General features: G+C 45.1%; 1 protein-coding gene across 1 annotated transcript in view; it reads left to right on the forward strand.

The window, feature by feature from the left end:
* LOC140735902 (bone morphogenetic protein 1-like) overlaps positions 1–14,126 on the forward strand; it is a 275,011-nt gene extending 260,885 nt beyond the window's left edge. Inside the window, exons 19-21 of the mRNA XM_073061499.1 lie at positions 6,903–7,116; positions 10,562–10,812; positions 12,950–14,126. Of these exons, the coding sequence (XP_072917600.1) occupies positions 6,903–7,116; positions 10,562–10,812; positions 12,950–13,084 (600 nt within the window). The 3' untranslated portion in view covers positions 13,085–14,126. The remainder of the gene's footprint in view (positions 1–6,902; positions 7,117–10,561; positions 10,813–12,949) is intronic.
* Positions 14,127–21,380: the final 7,254 nt, after the last annotated feature.

The raw sequence follows: 21,380 nt of genomic DNA on the forward strand, positions 1-21,380 counted from the left end.
TGAAGTGGGTGGCAACCGGGAGATCCTGTCTATTGTGATGGACGGAGCGGAGGTGCTCGACGAAGCGGTCCTCCAATCTGCGTCGGGTCTCACCGATGTAGAGGAGGCCACACCGGGAGCACCGGATGCAATAGACAACTCCAGCAGACTCACAGGTGAGGTGTTGCCTCACCTGGAAGGACTGTCTGGGGCCCGGAATGGTGGTAAGGGGGGAGGTGTGGGGACAGGTGTAGCATTTCCACTTACAGGGATAAGTGCCAGGTGTGAGTTCTGTGGGGAGGGACGTGTGGACCAGGTAGTCGCGGAGGGAACGATCCCTGCGAAAAGCTGAGAGGGGTAGGGAGGGAAAGATGTGCTGGGTGGTGGGGTCCTGTTGAAGGTGGTGGAAGTTGCGGAGGATAATGTGTTGGATCCGGAGGCTGGTGGGGCGGTAGGTAAGGACAAGGGGAACCCTGTCCCTGTTGTGGTGACGGGAGGATGGGGTGAGGGCTGAAGTGCGGGTGGTGGAAGAGATGTGGGTGAGGGCATCTTTGATGATGCCAGAAGGGAAACCACGATCCTGAAAGAAAGAGGACTTTTTTTTTTCCTTTTTTTTTGAGAAGTCCTGGCATGGAAAGCCTCATCCTGGGAGCAGATGTGGCGGAGATGGAGGAACTGGGAATAGGGAATGGCAATTTTACATTGGGCAGGGTGGGAAGAGGTATAGTCAAGATAGTTATGGGAGTCAGTGGGTTTGTAGAAGATGTCAGTGGATAGTCTGTCTCCGGAGATGGAGACCAAGAGATCGAGAAAGGGGAGAGAAGTGTCCGAGATGGACCAAGTGAATTTAAGGGCTGGGTGAAAGTTAGAAGCAAAGTTGATGAAATTGACGAGCTCAGCATGGGTGCAGGAAGCAGCACCAATGTAGTCGTCGATGTAGCGGAGGAAAAGTTGGGGAGTGGTGCCCATATAGATTTGGAGCATAAACTGTTCCACATAACCCACAAAGAGGCAGGCATAGCTGGGGCCCATGCGAGTGCCCATGGCTACACCCTTGATCTGGAGAAAGTGGGAAGAACCAAAGGAGAAGTTATTGAGAGTTAGAACAAGCTCCGCCAACCGGAGGAGTGTGGTGGTGCTGGGGAACTGGTGGGGTCTGTTATCCAAAAAGTAGCAGAGGGCTTTGAGGCCTTCTTGATGGGGGATGGAGGTGTATAAGGATTGAACATCCACGGTAAAAATGAAGCAGTCGGGGCCGGGGAATTGGAAGTTATTGAAGAGGTGAAGAGGTAGTGAAGAGAAATTATTGAAGAGGTATTTTTGTGTCAGGAACAGTTATTACCCCTCAACCATCAGGTCCCACACCACCAGGTTCAGGAACAGTTATTACCCCTCAACCATCAGGTCCCACACCACCAGGTTCAGGAACAGTTATTACCCCTCAACCATCAGGTCCCACACCACCAGGTTCAGGAACAGTTATTACCCCTCAATCATCAGGTCCCACACCACCAGGTTCAGGAACAGTTACTACCCCTCAACCATCAGGTCCCACACCACCAGGTTCAGGAACAGTTATTACCCCTCAACCATCAGGTCCCACACCACCAGGTTCAGGAACAGTTATTACCCCTCAATCATCAGGTCCCACACCACCAGGTTCAGGAACAGTTACTACCCCTCAACCATCAGGTCCCACACCACCAGGTTCAGGAACAGTTATTACCCCTCAACCATCAGGTCCCACACCACCAGGTTCAGGAACAGTTACTACCCCTCAACCATCAGGTCCCACACCACCAGGTTCAGGAACAGTTATTACCCCTCAACCATCAGGCTCCTGAACCTGCTTGGATAACTTCACTCACCTGAACTCTGACCTGATTCCATAACCCACTCTCAAGGACTCTACAACTCATATTCTCAGTTATTTCATAGCTTATCTTCTTTTTGCACATCAGTTGTTTGTCAGCCTTTGTTTATATAATTTTTTTCATAGATTTTATTGTACTTTGTTTTTCTTGTGAATGCCCACAGGGAAATGCATGTCAGTAGTAAATGGTGACATATACACTGTGTGATTTTATAATAAATTTACTTTGAACTTTGATTTTTTTTGATAATGAAGTGTGGATAACAGTTTAATCCGTAATACCTAAGGGGTGGAGGGAAAACAGATCAAAACTCCAAGTTCAAAATCAATTTACTATTCAAGTACCTACGTATATATCACCATTTACTCCCTGAAATTCATTTTCTTGCATATTTTCACTGTAGAACAAAGAAGTGCAATGATTGATCAGCTATGACGGGAAGGCAGAGTAGACTTGATGGCCTGAATGGCCTAATTCTCTTCCAAAATCTATTATCAGGTTTCCACTGTGCGACAATATGCGCTACATGAAAGGGACGATGGAAAAACCAGGAAACCTAACAGTGAGAAGGAAGCTGTTGCTACTGCCCGTCTTCCCTATATTTCCATGGTTTAGACCATAAGACATAGGAGTAGAAATAGGCCACTCAGCCCATCAAGTCTGCTCCACCCCGATCCACCATGGCTGACCCTGGATCCCACTCAACACTATACACCTGCCAATTCACCATATCTGTTGATGCCCCGACCGATCAGAAAACCGAACTTGTGCCTTAAATATACACACAGACTTGGGCTCTACCACATTCCACTGATTCACTACTCTCTGGCTAAAATTATCCTCCTAACCTCTGTTCTAAAAGGGCACCCCATAGTTTTGGGGCTATACACTCTATTTCTGGATATCACCTCCTCTCCACATTAACCCTGTCTAGTCCTTTCAACATTTGGGAGATTTCAATGAGACCTCCCCCCTTCCCCTCCCCACTTTCTTCTAAATTCCAGAGAGTACAGGCCAAAAGCTGCCAAATACTCCTCATATGTTAACCCCTCCATTCCCAGAATCAGCCTTGTGAAACCCCTCTGTCCTCTCTCCAATGACAATACATTCTTTTTGAGATATGGGGCTCAAAACTGTTGACAATTCTCAAAGTGTGGCCTGACCAGTGTCTTGTAAAGGCTCAGCATTTTCTCCTTGCTTTTATATTCTATTCTCATTGAAATAAATGCCAACGTTGTATTTGCCTTCTTCACCACAGACTCGGCCTGTAAATTAACCTTCTGGGAGTCTTGCACGAGGACTCCTAACTCCCTTTGCACCTCTGCTGTTTGAATTTTCTTCCTATTTTAGATAATATTTCCCACTATTGTTCCTTTTACCAAAATGCATTATCGTGTATTTCCCAACACTTCATTCCAGGTGCCACTTGTTCACCCATTCTAACAATTTGCTGAAATCCTGAAATCCCTCAGCAGTACCTACCCCTCCACCTGTCTTCGTATCATCCGCAAACTTTGGCACAAAGTCATTAACTCTCACCTTCCTTTTATTCTTTATACAACTGGAAAAACTTCTAGTAACCTGCTTTATATTTTTGGCTAGTTTGCTCGCATATTTGGTCTTTTCCCTTCTTACAGCTTTTTTACACAAAAATACAACTGCAGATGCTGTAGATCAAAGAATATGTACACAACGCTAGAAGAACTCAGCAGGTCAGGCAGCATCCGTGAGAAAAGAGTAGCCAATGTTTCAGGCTGAGACCCTTCATCACCATTCCTGATGAAGGGTCTCGGCCCGAAACGTTGGCTACTCTTTTCTCACGGATGCTGCCTGACCTGCTGAGTTCTTCCAGCATTGTGTACGTATTCTTACAGCTTTTTTAGTTGCCTTTTGTTGGATTTGTACAGCTTCCCAATCATCCAACTTCCCACTCACTTTTGCTACCTTATATGCCCTTTCCTTGGCTTTTATGAAGTCCTTAACTTCTTTTGTCTGCCACGGTTGGCTACCCCTGCCATTAGAGAACTATTTCCTCTGTGGGACATATCTATCCTGTGCCTTGTGAACCATTCCCTGAAATTTCAGCCTTCTCTGCTCTGCTGTCATCCCCGCCAATATCCTCCTCCAATCCACCTGGGCAAGCTCCTCTCTCGTGCCTCTGTAATTCCATTTATTCACTGTGTTACTGATACATCTGATTTATGCTTCACCCTCTGAAATTGCAGTATGAATTCAATCATATTATGATCACTGCCTCCTAATGGTTCCTTTACATTAAGATTTCTATGAAGATCTGGGTTATTACACAACACCCCAATCTAAGATAGCCTTTCCCTGAGTAGACTCGAGCACAAGCTGCTCTAAAAAAACATCTTGTAGGCATCCAACAAATTCCCTCTCATGCGAACCAACACCAACCTGATTTCCCAATCCCCTTGCATTTTGAAATCCCCCATTACAATTGTCTCATTACCCTTATTACATGCCTTTCCCAGCTCCCTTTGCAATCTCAACTCCACATCTTGGCTTCTATTTGGAGACCTATATATGATTCCCATAATGAGTTTTTTTTTGCAGTTTCTTAACTTCATCCACAAATATTTGACATTCTTTGATCCTACGTCACCTCTTTCTAAAGATGTAATTCCATCTCTTACCAACAGAGCCACACCATAGCTTATGCCTTCCTGCCTGTCCTTTCGATAGAAAGTACATCCTTTGATATTAAGCTCCCAAACATGGCCTTCTTTCAGCCACGACTCAGTGATGCCCACAGCGTCATACTGACCGAGCTCTAATTGCGTCATGTGTTCGTCCACCTTATTCCGAATGCTACACGTATTTAAATACAGCACCGTCAGTCCTGCATTCTTTGCCCTTTTGAATGTTGCCTCTGTGGTACAACTTAGCTCTTTGCTCTTTCTCCATTTGTACCCAGTCATTGGCTTGTCCTACTTCACATTCATGCTACACCCATCATCTATTTGCAAACCAGCTGGCTCATCCTCAGCTCCATCATACTGGTTCCCATCCCCCTGCCATATTAGTTTAATAAAGACTTTAGTAAACCTGCCTGCAAAAGTATTGGCCCCTCTCAGGTTCAAGTGCAACTTGCCCTTTTTGTACAGGGCTCACCTGCCCCAGAAGAGTTCCCAATGATCCAAGTATCTGAGTCCCTGTCCCCTGTTCTAATTCTTCAGCCATGCATTCATTTGTCACCTCATTCTATTGCTATCCTCACTGTCACGTGGCACAGGCAGAAATCCCGAGATTACTACCCTTCAGGTCCTGCTTCTCAGCTTCCTTCCTAACTCCCTGTATACTTCTGGAAGGATTGTCAGGATTCTGAAGAAATACTGGATTAACACCATCCACAAACCCATAAGGAAGCACAAATCCCAGTTTATGTGAGTCAAAAATGACCTGGGACTCAGGACAGCTGGTGCTTACAATATTCCGTGTGACTGAGGAGCAGCGTATATTGACCATACTGTGGAAACCCACATTAAGGAGCACAGGAGTTGTATCCATCTGAGTTACCGGGAGAAATCAGTGGTAGCAGAACATTGCATTCCCAATGCTCATAGGGTTGACTTTGATGGCACCTGTCAATGTGCCTTGCCAATGGCTTTCGGGATACGTACACAACGCTGGAAGAACTCAGCAGGTCAGGCAGCATCCGTGAGAAAAGAGTAGCCAACGTTTCGGGCCGAGACCCTTCATCAGGAATGGGAGGGAAGAGAGGGCCGAAGCCCAGTAATCAATGGCTTTTGGGACTGCCTGGTGAAGGAAGCTATTGAAATAAGACTGGAGAATAAGAAGTTTAACAAAGACGAAGGTCTTGCTCTAACTAAGAACTGAAATTTGATTATAAACAGGGTGGAATAGCAGAAATGTGATTGGTTGAGGACTAACCAATCAGGAGGGACAGACGATAGGGGTATATATACCACTGAACTAGACATGGCCTGGCAACATCCCTGATAAAGATGGCAGAGTTTGGCATTGAAACGTCAGTTAAAATTGAGCTGGAACCCTGAGAAGAGTATATTTGTCAGAGACGCTGGGAAAGCACTAGATCCTTTTTAAATTTAGTTGTGTGAATACCCGCTTTAACATTGGTACGCAGTGTGGCTGGGTGGTGGCTCCCATGCATTTCCAAGGCTGGCAGATTGAAGCAACCCACTCACAGCCAGTCATAGCTGTTCTGTAGGACAGTTGCGTTGTAGATGATGAGCGGTGGTCCAGCAGAGAAATTTAATATCTGACCACACTGCGAATCTGTGCTGGCACAGAGAGGAAGGAGAGGTTACAGTTGCCAAGGCAACAGGACATGATGTGGGAGTTGGGAGTGGTGTGCCTTTGGGGTAAAAAAACATGGTAACTTGTCAAAGACAATGCCTCAAAAAGGTAGCATCCATCTTTAAGGACCCCACCACCCAAAACATGCCCTCTGCTCATTACTCCCATCAGGAATGAGGTCCAGGAGTTTGAATACACACACTCCGCCTTCTAGGAGCAGCTTCTCAAAGTGCATTTATTACCAACATTTGTATACATTATACAACCTTGAGATTTGTCTCCTAGCAGGCAGCCATGAAATAAAGGAACCCAAAAGAGCCCATTAAAAAAAGAGACCGTCAAATACCCAATGTGCAGAGAACAAAAAAAAAGCATGCAGACGATAAACACAAGCAAACAGCTTTCTGAACTGGTTCACAAAGAGTCAGTCCCCAGACTCTTAGATCAGTACAGAGTGGAACAGCAAGCTGAACTGACCTGACCCCCGTTTTGGGCCTTGACACCCTGACCTTTTCAATCTGGTTCACTGTCCAAACATTGGGTTCAGCCGCTTTGATGTACACTGGGGCCTGGACCCCGCCGCCTCGATTAGGCCTGTACCCGACCTTTCCGATTCAGCCCCGCGCTTAAACTGTCATCCTAACATCGTGTTCTATTGCTTCGGCACTACCGCAGGGGAGATTTCATGCCGTATGTCAGTGACAATAAACCAGATTCTGATCCTAATTGGTTCTGTTTGGTTTGAAGGCATTCAACGAGCTGGATATTGAACAGCACCAAGAATGTGCGTACGATCACTTGGAGCTTTATGATGGCAAAGACGCCAAGGCCAAGGTCATTGGGCGGTTCTGTGGCAGTAAGAAACCGGAACCCCAGATCTCCACCTTGAACAGGATGTTTATCAAGTTCTTCTCTGACAACTCTGTGCAGAAGAAAGGCTTTGAGGCTACTCACAGTTCTGGTAAGCAGCCTTCAACCTGACGTAACATGTAATTACACTTGCTGAATCACACTAGGAATGAACAGATTCTGTTGTTCATTTGTAATAGAATCAGGTTAATATCACTGGCATATTCGTTGTTTTGTGCCAGCAGTACAAAGCAATACATAAAAAAGCTATAGATTATAATGAGAAATATATACAAGAAAAAATTAAATTAAATAATTAGTGCAAGAAGAGGGAAAATAATGAGGTAGTGTTCAGGGGTTGGTTCATGGTGATGACGGAGGAGAAGAAGCTGTTGTAAAACACTGAATGCATGTCTTCAGGCTTCTGTGCCTCTTCTCTGATTGTAGTAACGAGAAGACGGTCTGTCCTGGGTGGTGGGGGTCCTCAACGATTGATGTTGGCTTCTTGAGGCATCGCCTTTGAAGATGTCCTCGAAGTTGGGGAGGCCGGTTAGAATGCTTAGAAATTGTTTTCATAAATGTTTTAATGCTGAAAATGGTACTTGTGTAATTTTATGATGTGTTTGCCAATTTCTTATAGTCCTCAGAATGGACACATGAATTCTTGCTCGAAGGTACAGGTGCTCTACATGGGAGACTGAAATTCATTGTACTGAAGAGCCTCAGCTCTTCACTTGACAGTGTTTACTTCCACTGAAAGCACGTTAACTAACTCTTAAAACAGAACAGACTGACTCACGAGCAGCACAAGGGATTTAAAACTCTGTAAAGACATGGAATGTTAAGCATCCTTTTAGACTTGCAGATTTGGGATGCCAAAACTGAAGCAAGAAGGCAAGCGAGCTTTCAGGTTCAGTTCCATTCTCTGCTCCGTTAGCAAAGAGAATTCACAGAACACGTACGTACCATAGGCTAGGTAAAGGCGACCAGTTAGAGTGCTTTGAGAAGGTATGCCTGCAGTATACAACCCTGAATATCGTCTTCCCACAGACGGGCACACAACCAAGAAAGCACAGAATATAAAACATCAATCCACAGAGTCGTTGGAACAGTCCAGGAACGTTCAGTTCAGTTCTGTTCGATCCGATCCACAAGCCACATCGATTAGCCCTTGCCCAATTCCCAAGGCTCTGGCAGCATTGAGTGAGAGGGAGAGAGAGACCAGTCAAACAAAGACACTTTCCTCTGGGAGCAGTGAACGAGGGCAAGAGAGAAACTGGTCACTCGCAGGCTGAAGGCGTTGAACTCCCGATCGCCTTTTGCTCTTGACATTGTTGATTTCAATCTTGTTCGACACCTTAATCATCAAGGCCAGCGAGAAGTGGATCTGATCGTGGACTTCTGCCCCGTCTCCTGGCTTCTTGGTTCCTAGGCCGCACACTTCGCTCGAAACCTCACCAAACTCCCTCGGAGGCAGCAAAGCAGCAGGTCGCCTAATTGGCCTGAAGACACACCATCGAAATGTAAATCATAGACTCCAATAGCAGCAGAATAATATTTGAAAGGAGAAGAAGAAGTAAAAGAAGTCGTTCCGTGAACTGTCTGAAGGATGTCGCCTTTGGTCGCATTGTTCGCTGGCATCATCTTCAATTGAATTCCCTGTAACTCAGTAAGCTGCTAACGTTATAGACATAGGCAACATGGGGAGTGTCTGTGGGGAGTGTCTGTCTGAACATGGGGAGTGTCTATGGGGAGTGTCTGTCGGAATGTGCTGCTGCACCTGCCTCTTCTGCAAAGGTCCTAGAAAGGCAGAGGCAGTGTCAACCACGTTGTGTTGTAGGGAGTGTGGTGGCCAACATGAGACAAGACATAGAAGCAGGATTAGGCCAGTCGGGCTGTTGAGTCTGCTCCACCACTCAATCATGGCTGGTTCTTTTCTTCAACCCCATTCTCTGGTCTTCTTCCCATAAGTCTTAACATCCTTAACAATCAATAACTTACCAATCTCTGCCTCTTGGCCCCAACAGGGGCCTGTGGCAACAAATTCACCCTCTGGGTGACCTTCCCCATTTCAGTTTTAAGGGAATGTCCTATTATTCCGAGGTAGTGTGCTTGGATCCTGGACACTCTCACCGATGGAAACATCCTCTCAACATCCAACTTCCAGTAATTTTTTTTCCAACTCACCCCCCCCCCCGTGCCTATCACCTCCCTTAGGTGCCCCTTTGTCCACTCTCTTCTCCTATCAAATTCTTTCTATTTCTGCCCCTATCACCTCCCAGCTTCTTACTTCATCCCCTTCCCTCACCCACCAGGTTTGACCTGTCACCTTCCAGCTTGTACTCCTTTCTCTCTCCACCACCTTCTTATTCTGGTATCATTCCCCTTCCTTTCCAGTCCTAATGAAGGGTCTCAGCCTGAAACGTCGACTGTTTATTCATTTCCATAGATGCTGCCTGACCTGCTGAATTCCTCCATTTTGTATTAACTTACGAATCCATATGTCTTTGGATTGTGGGAAGAAACCTTTGCGATCACAGGGAGAGCATACAAGTTGCTGACAGATAGTAGTGGGAATTGAACCTGGATTCTAGGAGCTGTAATAGTGTTACGCTACCATGCCGCCCTAAATTGAGCAGTCCCTTCAGGCAAGAAAAGGATGAAACCATGTTAGAAAGGGAAATGATTCCTAGAATTAGGAATGAAAGATCCGAATTCCAGGCCTCTGCTTCGCACTCGAAAGCTAGCGACGTTGATGGATGACAAAGAACGTCGTGGATGTCAGTGGGTCCCAGGATCAGATCTCCATGTGAGCAGGAGGCATAAGGGTCGGTCAGTCAGCTAAGGGTTACGTCATCAAGTAGTCCTAGGGTCGATACCAAAGACTGAAGCCCAAAGGTTGATCAGAGGTCTGGAAGTCAAAGATCAATGACTGAAGCCCGGAGCTGGAGGAGTGTGTGTGAGTGTGAGTGTGTGAGTGTGAGTGTGAGAGTGAGAGAGAGAGAGGACTTCTTTTACTGTTGTGGTTTTGTTACTTGTTGTGTTCTGTGTTGTTCTGCTGAGCATTGTGGTTGTGTTATGTTGGTGCTATGTGGGTGTGTTGGTTGTTGAATCCAATTGTTAAGTTGTTATTTTTGTTCGCAGTTTAACAATTAAATACCTGCTGGTTAGTATGTCCCCAAAGTTACTGTTCTATAATTATGGAAAGCTCTTTGAGCTTCTCTGGCGCTGCATTATTTTGAATAGGGGCTTTCTGATTGGCTGGCTTTTATAATTTGAATAGAATTTTATTAAAAAAAGATGACACCATCTTTTGGTTCTATGCCCCTTCACTTGGTAAAGCTCTATCACTATCTGTTTCCAATCTTCCTTGTTCCATTAATGCTTGACAGGGAAGGAACAAGTTTGTGCCTCTTTCCTGACATCTGAAAACACCTTGGATTAATTCAGCGATACAAATGACTCATTTCACTATCTTTCCACGTACCTATGATAAATGAATCTGAATCCGGTATTGTTGGTATTCCAGTCTTACATGTGCATGTTTTGTCTTGTAGAATGCGGAGGCAAGCTGAAGGCTGAAGTGAAAACCAAGGATCTGTACTCCCACTCTCAGTTTGGAGACAATAACTACCCCGGGGGAGCAGACTGTCAGTGGGTGGTCCAAGCAGAAGAGGGGTACGGGGTGGAGCTGATCTTCCAGACCTTCGAGATTGAGGAGGAAGTAGACTGCGGCTACGATTACATGGAGCTGTTTGATGGGTCAGACGATACTGCTCCAAGGCTGGGCAGGTTCTGTGGCTCTGGGGTAAGAACTCACTATCTTGCTTTGTAGCTTTTCCTGTAACTACTGCCATGCTACAAAACTCAGAACAGACGAGTTGTACCTTTCCTAGATGTGAGGAGGGATATGGTGTGGTTGTTGGGTGATCACCTCAATCCAGAAGCATTGATACTGAAGTTCTTTGGCAGTGACCCAAGTCTGATCATCTTAGCTCCTTTCAGAATCCAAATCACTCTATTGCCAGTATGTAAAACATACCAGAATTGATTGTGGTTTGATGCCAAGCATAAAACATGGGGCAATGCCATTATGGACAATACAAATGCAACCAGCAATTTACAAGACAATAGTGCAATCAGCCACGAGCAATCTACAATCAGCAGAATGGTCACATGCACGAACATAAATAATCAAACTTAAATAAATGAACAGACTCAATAATTACCAACAGAATAAGGAGAGCAGGAAAGACCATTTAACGATGTTGTGCAGGAACAGTCAGGGTTTTGCTGAGAAGCTGGTAGCCTGAGGATAGAAGCTTCAGAGGTGATGTGTCGTCTTGGTGGTGATGGACGTAGCGTCTCCCTGGTGGTAATTTGGTGAATAGGTGACTGCTAAGGTGCTGGTCAGCAGTAATTTTCCCAGCTCGTTTCTTTGCTCTGGCAATGAAAGATCCTTTAATGTTGGTAGCTGACAGCCAATGGTCCTCTCTGCTGAGTGGACCACTCACTGCTATCTGAACTTGCAGAGGGAGGAGGTGGCAGGAAACCAAATGGTGATTGAGGTTGTCACAACACTCAACGTGATAGCTGAGTAAAATTCTTTCTTTTCTTTTTCAATACTTTCTTCCAGTATTTTTCAAGACTCGGACAAGTCCAAAACATATGGATTAGTGAAGCTTCTCCATTATTACATCTAGCACAATAGGGAGATGTATCCGAATAAAAATGAGACAGCTTATCATTAGACATATGGACTCTATGAACCGCTTTAAATTGTAGAAGGGAATGATGGGCACAAAACAATGAGGTATTAACCAATTTAAAAATATCTTTCCAAGTGTCCTCAGAAATTGAAATCTGTAAATCTTGTTCCCAAAATTCATCAGGATACTCGCCTGGGCATTAAGATTCCTAAGCTGGCATGGGAAGGACAATCTCTGCTGGGCTTTCCTAATGATGAGTCTAACATGCTTGTCCCATTTCAACATAGTGGTGATGGTAGAGCCAACTGACACAGTACAGAATTAGGGATGGTTACTGATGGTTACACTATTTAAAGTTCCTTTTTGTGGCCTCTCAAAAACCAGACGTGTAAAAACATTTAGCTTGATGATGAATAAGGAGGAGCATTTGTACCACACAGGTGCCAGCTCAGAAAATGCTGGAGAAACTCAGCAGGTCATGCAGTATCTATGGAAAATAATAAAGAGTTGATGTTCCAGGCTGAGACCCTTTTGTCAGCACTGAGAAGGGAGGAAGAAGCCAAAATGAAGAACTGGGGGGAGCGGATGGACATTAGTTAGAAGGTGTTAGGTGAAGCCAAGAGGGTGGGAAAGGTTAAGGGCTGGAGAGAAGGAATCTGATCGGAGAGGAGAGCGGACCATAGGAGAAAGGGAAGGAAGAGGGCACCCAGGGGAGGTGATAGACAGGTGAGAAGAAGGAAGAGGGCAGAGTGGGAAATAGAAGAAGAGGGGAGAGAGAGGGAATTTTTTTTACCAGAAGGAGAAATCGATATTTATGCCATCAGGTTGGAGGCTACCCAGACGGAATATAAGGGGCTGCTCCTCCACCCCAGGAGTAGCCTCATCTTGGCACAAGAGGAGGCCATGGACTGACATGTTGGAGTGGGAATTGGAATTAGAATGTTTAGCCACTGGGAAGTTCTGCTTTTGGTGAGTGGAGTGGAGGTGGTGGGTACAGCTGCCCCTCCGACATACAAAGGTCGGCCGTGTCGGGCGCCCTGGACACAAGAGACAAGCCCAGCAGGTTTTCAGGTGAAGCGGTGCCTCACCTGGAAGGACTGTTTGGGGGCCATGATTGGAGATGAGAATCTGTCGCCCTGCTGTGATGAAGTGACCTGTACAGATGGCACGCAAAACACTTTGTTTTTCACAGTACACGCACCAATAATTTACCAATTGAAATGTTTTGTGTCGCAGCCTCCAGAGGAGATTTACTCGGCCGGAGACTCGATCATGATTCGGTTTCACACAGACGACACCATTAACAAGAAGGGATTCCATGCACGCTACACCAGCACCAAGTTCCAGGACACTCTTCACCTGAAGAAATAATCCAACTCTGTAGAGCTGGGGAACTGGAATTTGCAACTTTTTTGTTAACCGTACTGTAAATTCTGACACGAGGAATATAGCCATTTCCAGGTTTCAGCGTTTTACCAAGCTGAACTGACTCAAGTGTATTATGATATGTGATGCAGCCTATGACTGGGGGCCGTCGAGGGTCTCAGTTTTGCAGTGTTCTCAAAAAAAAGGACTAAGTGTTGTGAGAGATGGCATTTCCTTAGGGAACGTGATCTAAAGCTGTTGTATGGATCTCTTTTAGCAGGCATACGCCGCTTTCTTTCAGGCACACATGAAATGGGTCCATTCAGTAGCCTCTGTAATGACCGCTGGACTTCTGTGAAACCTCTCTCCCTCTCTCGTGGAGTTTGTTACTGTCGAAGTCACAAGCGGTGATCATGAGCCGTGAAGTTACTGGCCGTCAGGTACTGATTTTGGCTGGGCTGTCAGGGGAGCTGTTGAACTGAAATTGGGCATGTCTAGGGTCTTCCCTGAGACAGTGCAGCCTATTCTTGCACATCGATTGGCTCCATGCCTGACCACTGTTGGCCGTGGATAAGGAGCCACTTTACTGCTCCCTCCACAGGGCAGTGATGTTCGGCACAGGAGACCTCTCAATGTAAAAGGGTAAACACACAAACTACCTGCCTAATAAAATGTGGTAGCATGTAAACAGTCCCTCCAGCTTCAAGTTCAAGTCTCCATAGATTTATGCTGGGCCTACTTTATCCCACTCTTGGTCTGTGGAGGTTGCAAAGCAAAAAATCTCCGTGGTACAAATGTTGGATAACTTGACTTGCAGATTTAACAGTTCGACTAGATTTGGTATCCTGGGGTCACTTTGAAGTTCATCTCCTGTCTCATCGAACAACTGATCAGAAATGGCTTCCTCTGTTGCGTAACGCAGCCAGAGACTTATTGGCTGGAAGTTGTGGTTCGACCTGGCTGTGAAAGAACTACATGACATTCTGTAGTTTGTGACTGCTAACTTTTGAAGTTCATTCTCTGAAGCCCAATAAAAGGACATACTGCAGCTTTTGTTCCAGATCTTTCATTGTTCTGTTTTACACTTTGTCTGTTCTAATCTGATGGAAGATTTGCATTCTGAGAAACAATTTAAGATTCTTTATTGTTTATTGTCATTCTTCACACACAAGCGTAAAGGGGAACAAAATGATTGTTACTCTGGATCTGATGCAGCATAAAAAATACATAATAAAGACAATAAATATCAATACATCAGATTAGCTTATATACATGCACACAGTGGCCAATTTATTAGGTACACCCGTACACTTGCTCGTTAATGCAAATATCTAATCAGCCAATCATGTGGCAGCAATTCAATGTACAAGAGTATGCAGACATGGTCAAGAGGTTCAGTTGTTACTCAGACCATCCATCAGAAGGGGGAAGAAATGTGATTTTAGTGACTTTGACTGTGGAATGATTGTTGGCGCTAGACAGGGTGGTTTGAGTGCATCAGAAGTTTCTGATCTCCTGGGATTTTCATGCACAACAGTAGCTAGAGTTTACGAGAATGGTGAGGAAAAAGCATCCAGTGAGCGGCAGTTCTGTGGGTGAAAACCCCTCATTAATGAGAGAAGTCCGAGGAGAATGGCCAGACTGGTTCAAGCTGACAGGAAGACAACAGTAACTCAAATAACCACATGTTACAACAGAATCTCCGAATACACAACATATTGAACCTTGAAGTGATTGGGCTACAGCAGCAGAAGACTGCAAACATACACTGAGTGTAAAGATCATAAAGTGTTGGTGTAGAATTAGGCCATTCAGCCCATTGAGTCTGTTCTGCCATTTCATCATGGCTGATCCATTTTCCCTCTCAACCCTATTCTCCTGACACTTCCCCATAACCTTTCATGGCTTGACTAATCAAGAACCTATCAGCCTCTGCTTTAAATATACCCAATGACCTGACCTCCACAGCTGCCTTGTGGCAATGAATTCCACAGATTCACCACCCTCTGGCTAAAGAAATTCCTCCTCATCTCCATTCTACATGGACGTTCTTCTATCCTGAGGCTTTGCTCTCTGATCCAAGACTTCCCCCACTATAGGTAACATCTTCTCCACATCCACTCTCTACAACCTCCAACATCCGATAGGATTCACTGAGGTTCCCCTAATTTTTTTAAGTTCCAGTGAGTACAGGCCCAGAACCACCAAACGTTCCTCATACAATAAGCCTTTTATTCCTGGAATCATTCTCATGAAACTCCTCCGAACCCTCTCCAATATCAGCACATCCTTTCTAAGATAAGGTACACAAAACTGCTCACGATACTCCAAGTGAGGCTTCACCAGTGCTTTATAAAGCCTCAACATTACATCCTTACTCTTATATTCTAGTTCTCTCGAAATTAATGCAAACATTGCATTTGCCTTCCTCACCACCAACTCAGCCTGCAAGTTAACCTATAGGGAATCCTGCACAAGGACTCCCAAGTCTCTTTGCACCTCAGAGTTTTGAATTTTCTGCCCGTTCAGTAAACAATCTATTCTTTTGTTCCTTCTACCAAAGTGCATTTCCTGACACTGTATTCCTTCTGGGACTTCTTTGCCCATTCTCCTAATCTGTCTAAATTCTTCTGAGGCCTCTCTACTTCCTCAACGTACCTTCGGATCATCTGCAAACTTTGCAACAAAACCATCAATATTGTCATCCAATCGTCGACATATAATGTAAAAAAGAACGGTTCTAACATGGACCCTGTGGAACATCACTAGTCATGGGCAGTCTACCAGAAAGGTTTCCTTTTATTCCCACTCTTTGCCTCTGCCAATTAGCTAATCCTCTATCCATGCTAGAATCTTTCTGGCAATACCATGGTGTCTTAACTTGTTAATCAGCCTCGCGTGGCACCTTGTCAAAAGCCTTATGAAAATACAAGCGCAGAACATCCACCAATTCTCCTTTGTCTATCCTACTTGTTAATTCCACAAAGAATTCCAACATATTTGTCAGGCAAGATATTCTCTTAAGAAAACCATACTGATTTTGGCCTATTTTATCATGTGCCTCCAAGTACCCTGTGACCGCATACTTAACAATCAACTCCAACATCTTCCCAATCACTGAGATCAGGCTAACTGGCCTATAATTTCCTTTCTTCTGCCTCCCTCCCTCTTGAAGAGTGGAGTAACATTTGCAATTTTTCAGTCCTTTGGAACTATGCCAGAATTTATTGATTCTTGAAAGATCATTACCAATGTCTCCACAACCTCTTTCCGAGCCCTCGGGTGTACACCATCCAGATCTAAGCTCAGACCTTTCAGTTTCCCAAACACCTTCTCCTTATTTATAGCAAGTACAATCACATCTGTCTTCTGACACTCTTGAACTTCCACCATACTGCTAGTGTCTTCCACAGTGAAGACTGATGCAAAATACTTATTTAGTCCTGCTGAAGGGTTTCGGCCTGAAACTTCAACTGTACTCTTCCATAGATGCTACCTGACCTGTTGAGTTCCTCCAGCATTTTGTGTGTGTTGTTCGGATTTCCAGTATCGGCAGATTTTCCCTCGTTTACTTATTTAGTTTGTCCACCTTTCCCTTGTCCCCCATTATTACTTCTCCAACGTCATTATCCAGTCATCTGATATCTACTCCCAACTCTCTTTTACTCTACATCTGAAAAAAACTTCTGGTATCCTCTTTTATATCATTGGTTAACATTATCAAATTTCCTTTTCCCTCCTTATGGCTTTTGTAGAAGCCTTCTGTTGGTTTTTAAAAGCTTCCCAATCCTCTAACTTCCATGAATTTTTGCTCTATTATATGCCCTCTCTTGACCTTTATGTTGTTTTTGACTTCCCTTGTGCACCATGGTTGCGCCATTCTGTCATTAGAATAGACCATATATGTCAAACTCATATGTCCGACTGATCCGGCCCGCATGAAGCTGCATTTTGCCCGTGACCTAAAATGAGTTTGACACCCCTGGAATAGACCATAAGACAAAGGAGCAGAAGTTGGCCATTCGGCCCATCGAGTCTGCTCTGCCATTTTATCATGAGCTGATCTATTCTCCCATTTAGTCCCACTCCCCCGCCTTCTCACCATAACCTTTGATGCCCTGGCTACTCAGATACCTATCAATCTCTGCCTTAAATACACCCAATGACCTGGCCTCCACTGCCGCCCGTGGCAACAAATTCCACAGATTCCCACCCTCTGGCTAAAAAAAATTTCTTCACATCTCTGTTCTGAATGGGCGCCCTTCAATCCTTAAGTCATGTCCTCTCGTACTAGACTCCCCCACCATGGGAAACAACTTTGCCACATCCACTCTGTCCATGCTTTTCAACATTCGAAATGTTTCTATGAGGTCCCCCCTCATTCTTCTAAACTCCAAGGAGTACAGTCCAAGAGCGGACAAATGGTACTCATATGTTAACCCTCTCATTCCCGGAATCATTCTAGTGAATCTTCTCTGAACCCTCTCCAACGTCAGCACATCCTTTCTTAAATAAGGAGCCCAAAACTGCACACAGTATTCCAAGTGAGTCTTACCAGTGCCTTTATAGAGCCTCAACATCACATCCCTGCTCCTATACTCTATTCCTCTAGAAATGAATGCCAACATTGCATTCGTCTTCTTCACCACCGACTCAGCCTGGAGGTTAACCTTAAGGCTATCTTGCACGAGGACTCCCAAGTCCCGTTGCATCTCAGAACTTTGAATTCTCTCCCCATTTAAATAACAGTCTGCCCATTTATTTCTTCTACCAAAGTGCATGACCGTACACTTTCCAACATTGTATTTCATCTGCCACTTCTTTGACCATTCCCCCAATCTATCCAAGTCTCTCTGCAGACTCTCTGTTTCCTCAGCACTACCGGTCCCTCCACCTAACTTTGTATCATCAGCAAACTTAGCCACAAGGCCATCTATTCCATAATCCAAATCGTTGATATACAATGTAAAAAGAAGCGGCCCCAACACGGACCCCTGTGGAACACCACTGGTAACCGGCAGCCAACCAGAATGGGATCCCTTTATTCCCACTCTCTGTTTCCTGCCAATCTGTCAACGCTCTATTCATGTATGTAACTTTACCGTAATTCCATGGACTCTTATCTTGTTTAGCAGCCTCATGTGTGGCACCTTGTCAAAGGCCTTCTGAAAATCCAAATACACAACATCCACTGCATCTCCCTTGTCTAGCCAACTTGTAATTTCTTCAAAAAATTGCACTAGGTTTGTCAGGCAGGATTTTCCTTTAAGGAAACCATGCTGAGTTCTGCCTATCTTGTCATATGCCTCCAGGTACTCCGTAACCTCATCCTTGACAATCGATTCCAACAACTTCCCAACCACCGATGTCATGCTAACAGGTCTATAATTTCCTTTTTGTTTCCTTGCCCCCTTCTTAAATAGCGGAGTGACATTTGCAATCTTCCAATCCTCTGGAACCAGGCCAGAATCTATTGACTTTTGAAAGATCATTGTTAATGCCTGCGCAATCTCCACAGCTACTTCCTTCAGAACACAAGGGTGCATTCCATCTGGTCCAGATTTATCTACCCTTAGAATATTCAGCTTCCTGAGTACTTTCTCTGTCATAATTGTGACTCTGCATGCTTTTCTTCCCTGACACCCTTGAGTGTCCGGTATACTGCTGATATCTTCCTCAGTGAAGACTGATGCAAAATACTCGTTCAGTTCCTCCGCAATTTCCTTATCTCCCATTACAATTTCTCCAGCATCATTTTCTATCGGTCCTATATCTACTCTCACCTGTCTTTTACTCTTTATATACTTGAAAAAGCTTTTAGTATCTTCTTTGATATTATTTGCTAGCTTCCTTTCATAGTTCATCTTTTCCCTCTTAATGACCTTCTTAGTTTCCTTTTGTAAGCTTTTAAAAACTTCCCAATGCTCTGTCTTCCCACTAATTTTTGCTTCCTTGTATGTTCTCTGCTTTGCTTTTACCTTGACTTTGACTTCTCTTGTCAGCCACGGTCGCATCCTTTTTTCATTCGAAAATTTCTTCTTCTTTGGAATATATCTGTCTTGCACCTTCCTCACTTCTTCATAAACCCCAGCTTCTGCTGCTCTGCTGTCCTTCCCGCTAGTTTCCCTTTCCAGTCAACCTTGGCCACTTCCTCTCTCATGCCACTGTAATTTCCTTTACTCCACTGAAATACTGACACATTGGATTTTGGCTTCTCTTTCTCAAATTTCACAGTGCACTCAATCATGTTATGATCACTGTCTCCTAAGGGTTCCTGCATCTCAATCTCTCTAATCACCTCTGGTTCATTACACAATACCCAATCCAGTACAGCCGATCCCCTAGTGGGCTCAACCACAAACTGTTCTAAAAAGCCATCTTGTAGACATTATACAAGTTCTCTCTCTTGAGATCCAGTGCCAACCTGATTTTCCCAATCCACTTGCATGTTAAAATCCCCTAAAATTATCATAACACTGCCCTTCTGGCAAGCCTTTTCTATTTCCTGTTGTAATTTGTAGTCCACATCACTGCAGCTGTTAGGAGGCCTGTAGATAACTGCCATCAGGGTCCTTTTACCCCTGTGATTTCTTAGCTCAACTCATAAAGATTCTGCACCTTCTGATCCTATGTCACGTCTTTCTAATGATTTAATATCATTTCTTACCAATAAAGCCATTCCATCCCCTCTACCTACCTGCCTATCCTTCCAATACACCGTGTATCCTTGGACGTTCAGCTCCCGGAGACATGCACCCTTTAGCCACATCTCAGTGATGGCCACAATATCATACCTGCCAATCTGTAACTGTACAAAAAGATCATCCACTTTATTCCTTATGCTGCATGCATTTAAGTATAACACCTTAAGTCCAGTATTTGGTACTTTTTGCTTTGATTGCACTGCAACTCATCCAAATGGCTGAACATTCGCCCCATCACCCGCCTGTCCTCCCTGACATCTTTACTGCTCACTATCTTAGATTTATTTCTGTTTTCCCCCTCCTCCACTCGATCATTCCAGTTTCCATCCCCCTGCCAAATTAGTTTAAACCCTCCCTAACAGCTCTATTAAGCCTTCCCGCCAGGATATCGGTCCCCTTCAGGTTCAGGTGTAACCCGTCCTTTTTGAACAGGTCATACTTCCCCCAGAAGAGATCCCAATGATCCAAGAATCTGAAGCCCTGCCCCTTGCACCAGTCTCTCAGCCACGCATTCATCTGCCTGATCCTACTATTCTTGCCCTCGCTAGCACGTGGCACAGGTAGCAATTCTGAGATTATTACCCTGGAGGTCCTGCTTCTCAGCTTCCTTCCTAACTCCTAGAAATCTCTTGTCAGAACCTCCTCCCTTTTCCTATCTATGTCATTGGTACCAACATGTACCAAGACAGCTGGCTGCTCGCCCTCTCCCTTCAGAATATTCTGGACCTGATCCGAGACATCCCGTACCCTGGCATCTGGGAGGCAGCACACCATGCGGGTATCTCTACCAGGCTCACAGAATCTCCTGTCTGTTCCCCTGACGATGGAATCCCCTACAACTACCGCATTCCTCTTCTCCCTCCTTCCCTCCTGCACAACAGCGCCAGGCTCAGTGCCAGAGACCCGGTCACCGTGGCCGTCCCCTGTCAGGTCATCCCCCTCAACAGCATCCAAAACGATATAGTTGATGCTGAGGGGGGCAGCTACAGGGGTGCTCTCCACTATCTGGGCATTTCCCTTCCCTCTCCTAACACTCACCCAGTTTTCTGGCCCCTGTAGCCTAGGGATGACTACCTCCCTGTAGCTCCTGTCTATCACCTCTTCATTTTCTCTAATAAGCAGTAGGTCATCAAGCTGCAGCTCCAGATCCCTAACACGGTCTCCGAGGAGCTGAATCTCGGTTCGCCTGGTGCAGATGTGGCTATCAGGGAGGCTGGAGGTCTCCCAGGATTCCCACATCTGACATCCTGAACAAAGCACTAACCCTGCAGGCATGCTGCCTAATTCTACAGGAATGAAACAAGGAAAAATAAGACTACTCACCCACTTACCTCGCCAAACAGATGAACTTTTTAGACCGTTAGCTCGTACCGTTAGCTGTGTGAGCCCAGCTGTTCCTCCATCTGTCCGGGCCAATTCGCCAAGGGGGAGAAAAACCTACTTCTAAGCTAATTAGATTAATTAAAGGAGCTTACCTGGCCTTACCTGACTGGGAGCAAGTTCGTCCTCAGCCTCCGTTCGCTGAAGCCTCTCAAGTCAAAACCTTCCTACTCTGTCTCCCACTACTCCGTCGCCTGCTCTGTTAAGCTGCTCACTTT

Source organism: Hemitrygon akajei, chromosome 1 (genome assembly GCF_048418815.1).
Source record: "Hemitrygon akajei chromosome 1, sHemAka1.3, whole genome shotgun sequence".
Classification (NCBI taxonomy): domain Eukaryota; kingdom Metazoa; phylum Chordata; class Chondrichthyes; order Myliobatiformes; family Dasyatidae; genus Hemitrygon; species Hemitrygon akajei.